Below are 7,427 nucleotides of genomic sequence, written 5' to 3' on the forward strand. Positions count from 1 at the left end.
TTACAATAAATAGTGTACATTTTCCAGACATTTTCAACTGCACAGGTTTTTTCACCTTTACCATGTTCTTTACATTTTAAACTTTCTGAACTGTTTTTGACACTGCTTAACTTTGGACATTCAAGTTCTTCGATATTGCATACAGTCATCTTACCCTCACCTTTTTTCCCCACTAATGTTTTCACCCATTCCATTTTCTCCGTACCTTTAACATAAACTTGCTGATTCATAATCACTAAATACAGAAGATCTTCTAATTTCTCGTACGGTAGCCATCCATCATTCCAATCGAGACCATGTTTGTTGGTACGGAGCCAGTAATTCACTCGGCGATACTTTTCACTCAACAAGTGTAAACCATATGGAGGTTTCACTAAACAGTCAAATGCACTGTCGAAAGGAAATTTTAAAATTGCTACTTCTTTACACACAAATTCTCCTTCGACTCCTCGAAAACCTTGAATGTCCAAAAAACAGGCATCCATTTTGTTCAACAGGTGAACACTGTCAATGTATCATCAATACTGCCCCGACATACCGCACACTTGTCCAATTGAGAGGCACAGAGACCACAGGCTACAAAATGTCGACACGGAAGAATTACCACACTGCAAGAGTTTTCAAAACATATTTTACAGAGTAGCACAGAATCCACACTCTGATTATCGGATGTTTTTTCAGTAGTTTCCACACTGTCGCAATATTTGCAACTTTTCGAATCACTGTGTAACGCTGCAACACTCTGTATGTAACTACAGGCTGATATTGCCTGGTAATGTTCTAGAATCGGGCAATCTTCGGATGTCCAATCACACGCTCCGTACCCACAATGGAAACATATTACCCTATCACTGAATGCTGAATAATAAAAACCTGCAGTGACTAATTCTTCAGCCGTCTGACGTAATCCTATTGGCCACTTTCTGTAAGTCTTGTATCTCGCATTCACCGACATATAATCGGTGGTAAAAGGACCGCCTGCTATCAGACGAGTATGGTACGTATACACTCTCATATGTCGAACAAAGAAAACTCGTCTGATACTGTAGGTGATGGCGTTGTAGGTATCGGCGATAAATGTTCAATCTGGTTATCCTCACCATCAACAGGAAACAGTGATCTGCGAACACCGGAAGAAAACACAGGGAAACAGGGATGTCCTTCTAATTTACGTAACAAAGGACGGTCGCAGGCTGAACACCACACGGAACTTCTGTTCTCCAGCAAAACAAGCCACTCTTTCACTCTTCCCTTCAAAGCTTCATGGATCTCATCCTCATCCTTCCTGCGATGTAGTTCGCACATACACCTGTGACTTGGGAATCCTGTTTTTTCATCCACTCTTTTTTTTTCTCTCGTCTATCTTCTTTAGCGTCTCGCAATATTCATGGACACCATTTCCTAATTCGTCAAACAGGTAACATCCACACCAGGGAGGTTCACGTAGCCCCACATACATAAACGGAAAATAGTTCAACAGACGGTGCAGGGCTGTTCGGTCACTATCCAGCTCCCCGCAAGATCGAACAATTTCCCAGAACTCCTCGTAACTATATTCGTAAAAATTCAGCCCTCTACTAAACAATCCTGTGCCACACACGTCCATTCTAACATAACTATTTTCCAACTCTTCTATTTATACCTTCTTGTATCTACGTCACATCCTCCAACGGTCGTAAACGCTCAAAACATGTTCAAACTTGCCCCGATTAGCAAACCAGACATTTACCATCCTATCTCCCTAATTAAATGCACATCAACGCCATCACCGGAAACACGTATCACAACTCCAAGAAAAACAACCGCCATTTCCCCCCGAATTTCAAACAACGACCGGAAACACGTACTCCAATACCGAGAAGCCGTCACCGGAATCCACTACTTATCCTCCTCCCCAACAACCAATCAGAATCCTCCACACAAAACAAAACCCCGCCCACGCACCAATCAAAATCATCAACACAAAATAAACCACGCCCCTTTTATGACGTCATCACGCACAAAAACACACTTGCTTGCCCACACACCTACATCATCAATTGATCTTTGATCGATCTTTTCCAATCAATTGATTTATCGGCCCAAACGCGGTCCCATAACTACTGAGACGAATAAAATTAGGAGAATCCACTCCATAGCAGAAGAGATGATATAATTGTTTGTCAAAAAATTAGGTTGTGCCTGAGGTATTTTAACAGACAACGTCTGCTACAGACACAATGTTGTAATATTATAAATATAAGAAAATAAATAGAATATAATTTGAGAGATTTTCAATCGTACTTATTTCACTGCAGCTTTTTTCCACTTGTCATTTTCTTGAACCTATATTCATAAGGTGCCGCCTGATAACACCGACAACTTTCACAGTGTGTATAGGACATCAAGGCAAGCAGCTTTTCTCAGTCACTATTTGCGCCTCTAATTCATCTTTCGATGTTACAAGCAATCGAAATATGACATCTTCTGTCCTTAATGTATGCAATCCCATTGATAGCTTCGCAGTTGCAAATGTCATTTATTTTTACTGCCGTTTAAAATTCTGAGAGAACAACATATAACATGGAAATAATATTATGCCAACAGTCAGGGTTAAAACTTAACTTTTTCTTTATAAAATGGATATCATAACACACACGTATGTTGCTTAACATATTTGATGCGTTTGCATAGAGAAATGATTCATAAGATTTTAAATTGATATTTACACTCCATAAGATGCTTAGTGTAACCCGTATCAAACTACAAATTTTATCGCTTTCTAACCGAAATAATAAATGTGAAACACTATCTAATTTTCATCATGTTTGATAATAATTTGACCCACCCACATCTTTCACTATCCGACCTCCATGGTGGGATTGTTACATAATACACTACGAAGCCAGGGGTTCCAGGTTCGAGCCTGGCCATGAGTATTCTTTGTGAGCAGAGGTGAAACCACAAATTTTTATCTGGAGGGAGGGGGTCAAGTACCAGGACAAACGTGCCAATAATAATAATAGTAATATAGTGGTGGTTGTGGTAGTAATAATAGTAGCATTAAAAGACGTTATTATCGTCGAAAATCATCAAAAGGGGGGTAGAATTCCGTGCTAAATCATTTGCGTTTATGAACAAATGATTTGAAATATTTTTTGAACACCTTCAATTTCATATTAGCTAATAACGGAAAACAAGCACACAAACTGTATTTTTGAAAGAGAGAATATGCATGACGAACGTTATTCTTTTTGTACGTATAATTTTCATGTACAACATATATTTTACACATATGCAACATAGAACGACGTAAAATAAGAAAATAGGCATATGCAACATGTTAAAGCTAAATTCTCTACGTATTTAAAGTTTCTTTAATATATATATATATATATATATATATATATAAATACATTACATGATCAATTCATCCGCCAAATTGTCTCTCAAATGTGCGCGCTCTTTTTCCTAAAGGAATTGTTCATGCATTTAAGCAGCAACAATCTGAAGTATATATTTGGCCTTCTCTCTCGGGTAATTTAGAATGCATTACAGAAAAGAATCATATTGGGATCGAAGCGAGCAGGAAAATCTTTAGATCCAAATATTTGCAAACTGAAAACAATATTGATTTAATAGGGAGCAAATAATTTTCACGGGGTGCCATGGCATTCTCTTTAACATTTTTCTTGTTTATTTAGATCGTTTTGGCTCCCAGGGCTGACTCCCGCCACCCCCTAGCTATGACTCTGACTTGGACTATAAGAATAGCTTAAAAAAAAAATACGAAATATACGTATATTTGTATAAAGTTTGAAATCGAGGGAGCAATTGCCCCTCTGTGCCCCCTGCAAGTGCCCTTGGCCGTCTGTAAGCAAAATGCAAGAAACACTTGAAAACTAATTCCATCTTGAGTATCCATTTGTTCTGCTATTATTAGATTCTGCTAGTCATGTTTCTTTACTTCAAAGTTTGCCCCCCTCAATTGGACTTCCGTCCAAGATCAATCATTGTCAAGATTAGCTAGATGTGGCAGGAAAGCAACTCTAAGTAACAAGAATCAAATATCCACTCCCTCTCTCTTATCACATGAATCGCTATTACCAAAAGGTAGACTTGGGGAAACAAAATTATGCAGTTCAAACTTTATAGCAGGATATTTAAGAACAACATCCAAATATATTAGGCACCTTTAATACAAGACTACTCAAAATGTCACAACTATTTTCGATAGTGAAAATTACGAAATAATTTCCCGAAGTCTGAATCTGGAAGGGAATTTTTTCCCCCAATAATGATACGACATTATACGGGATCCCATACACCCTAATAAATCACAAAATCAATAAATGTCTTTGTTATGTTGCAAGTGTAATACAGGATATAATTGTAAAGATTAGTGAGAATTCCAAGTAGGTATGTGTTCTGTATTTTCCACAGGGGGGACAACTGCCCCCCTCTAGCTACGGGTCTGTTTTCATGGTGTTTCTAGTCCTAAAACGCATATTATACTGCAGTGACGTGCGGTGACATCGACACTTGGGGTAGCAATCAGTGGAGTGCCAAAGGAGGGTTGGTGGTGTCATACCCCCCCCCCCCTTTAGGACAAGTATAGCTAAATATAAAGAGCTTGACTTGCAACAATATGTAGTATTGAAGATTGATCATAATCGTCACAACCTCATCATCAAAATTATGGATAAAGCGAGATATGAGAATACACAAACTTTAGGTATATGCTTAGGTATCCTGAAAATCTCACATTGTAGTCAAACAATTTGGTTAGTCGATATGTGTATAGCACGAAGACGATAATACAAGCGACAAATCAAATTATAGGGGTGTAAGGGGTGACCTTCCACGTAGGCGCCCAAAAGTCAACCTCACTTCCACGTAGTGCACCCTGGACTAAAGACTAACGAGGCTCTGGCGACTGGCACTATGGCCAGTATAATTTTGTGTGTGTTGTCCTGTTTGTTGTCCTTGTGTGTGCTGAGTGCCCGTTTACGGCCTCAGCTTTTAACAGAAGTCAGAACATTTTAACATTTTTAGTTATGCAACGCTAGAGTTGTTATTTGTAATGATAAGGGGCTGGCCCCCGTATAATGTGACGGGAGCAAAATAGTTTAAGTGCTGACGCTCCCAAAATTTTAAATTCAGTATAAAAAAAAAATCAAATTATATTGTGAGACTACATCGATCTGTACTTTCTAGTATGTTCATGGACGTACCCAGAGATTTTTCCACGGAAACAAACTTTCTCCCGCGGGGGAAAACAACATTAAGATACTTTTTAATATTTACAAATTTGAAAATGTATATTTAATTCAGGCAGATGAACAACTACAATTTTAATGTTTGAGCAATATCGCTGAACCAATATTAAAACGTTTCCCATCACAAAATTTTGGACAATTTTTGGGGAGAGGGTGCTAACGCTCCTCGTTGTCCTCTCTGGATGCGCCCGTAATTATGTTCTTCGTCTCAAATAAACAACGAAAAATAAAATAGATATAACAACATCAAATCCATTCAAAACATACAGTCACGGACACTTCTGGAATGTAACGATTACATTGAGAGTTAATGGGGTTCTTACAGCCCAGAAGTGTCTGTGACTGTACAACATAGAATGCAAGACAAATCCAAAGACTTACCTATTTGTATGTGAAGTCCATTCGACGCTCTGCTGTAGCGAAGTGGTCAATTACAGACTCAAAAAATGTATCTTGTTCCTTTAGTTCACTCAGCAGTCTTGATTCAATTGATATAAACGCAAGATTAGAAAGACGAATTTGTCCGCATCTGTTTCTCGCGTAGTTTTTAATCCTTTTCATTGCTGAAAACGATCGTTCCACGGTGGCTGTCGTTACCGGTATTGTAGAGATCAAGGAGGCTAGTATGAGAAGCTGTGGCATTGCCTTCCCAACAGGCGTTGCGCTCAGATAAAGTAGCAGCTGGTGAGGAGATTTGTCTGCAAATTCAGCAGACGAATAGGCTACGACCAACTCATTTTTCAACAGAACTTCATCAAAGAAACGACCGTAACTTGCAATTAGGTTCTTGAAGTGTTCCGAAGGAAATTTATGTTTATATGTCTGAAATTTGGATGTGTCCAAAAGACTCAAAAATGAAATGCTATTGTAGTCCTGAAATCTGGTCTGAATCTGTTGCTGTATATTATCTAATATTTCAATGAACAAACGCTTGAAATTTAACTTCGGATCTAACGAAGCATCGGAACTACGTGGTCTTCTACGTGGTGGCCCCACATCAGTGACAATTTCATCATAAATTTCATCAAAAGAATTTCTTAGAGACTGAATCGCCATTAAAGTTTCCGACACCTTATGTCTGCAGTACACAATGTCCAAAGCTTGCTTCTGAAGATAGGAAAAGAGAACATCTGTGTGCATGAATATTCGGTGGAAAACAGCAAGAAGGAAACAAAATTGAAAATTTTCCATGTTTGCTAAGTGACCCTCTACAGATTCCAAAACATCTCTTTCAAGTTCATTGTTGTGGTCGATCATGACACAAAACACTTCGCGTAGGCTTTCTTTCTTTTCGTGCACAGTGTTTACCAGACGCGATGAATAATTCCACCTGGTTGAACAGACACTTGGGAGAAGTGCTGCCAATCCACCTAAGGTGGCAAAAAAAATACGACATTCTGAAATATTTGACGCACTTTGTGACGGTACTAGATTTAAAACGTGTGCGTAGCATTGAACAAAAACCGCTCCAGGAAAGGATTCCTTGACGATTGCCTGTACTCCATTCAGGCCCGAAGCCATTACAGCAGCTCCATCGTAAGTTTGCGTTATAACTTTGTCGCAACAGCCCATATTTACTACAGTTGCGACAATGACTTCAGCAACAGCTTGGGCTCTTTTGTTAGCACTAACGTCACAAAAACCAACAAATCTCTCAACCACGTGGCCATCTTTAATGTACCGATATACCATTGACAACTGAGATTTATTCGTGACATCAGTTGTCTCATCAGCCATGATTGCAACAAATTTCGATGATGTAATTTCATTCTGAATTTTGCTGTAAAGAGCACATCCAATAGATTCAATCAAGTCGTTTTGGATTCTGTTCGAAACACCCTTGAAAACTGTTGCACTTTGAAGATGATTTTTTAGTAAAGTGTCATATTGGGCGGTGTAATTAAGAAGTTCTACATAGTTGCCCCGATTCACTGAATTTTCTGTTTCATCGTCACCACGAAATGCGAGTTCTTGTTGGCCTAAAAAGCAAGCTGCGTTTATCAGGCGTTTCAAAAGTTCCCTGTTTGGGGTGTAAGGGGTAATTTTCCACGTTTTACACCCAACTGTCAACCTCACTTCCACGTTAGTACACCCTGGACTGCGTTTGCAGACGAACGAGGCTCTGGCGACTGGCAGTCTGGCCAGTATAATTTTGTGTGTGTTGTCCTG

At 39.0% G+C, this 7,427-nt stretch overlaps 1 protein-coding gene across 1 annotated transcript; it reads right to left on the reverse strand.

The window, feature by feature from the left end:
* Positions 1–5,639: 5,639 nt before the first annotated feature.
* Positions 5,640–6,995, reverse strand: LOC145996244 (zinc finger MYM-type protein 1-like). Its single transcript, XM_083132665.1, has one exon. The coding sequence runs from the start codon at positions 6,993–6,995 to the stop codon at positions 5,640–5,642; it is 1,356 nt and encodes a 451-aa protein (XP_082988791.1).
* Between the last annotated feature and the right edge of the window lie 432 nt (positions 6,996–7,427).

Source organism: Lepisma saccharinum, chromosome 12 (genome assembly GCF_977018435.1).
Source record: "Lepisma saccharinum chromosome 12, izLepSacc3.1, whole genome shotgun sequence".
Lineage (NCBI taxonomy): Eukaryota > Metazoa > Arthropoda > Insecta > Zygentoma > Lepismatidae > Lepisma > Lepisma saccharinum.

Coding starts and splice junctions, on each gene's coding strand:
- LOC145996244 (XM_083132665.1), bottom strand. CDS start 6,995: ATGGCTGATGAGACAACTGATGTCACGAATAAATCTCAGTTGTCAATG.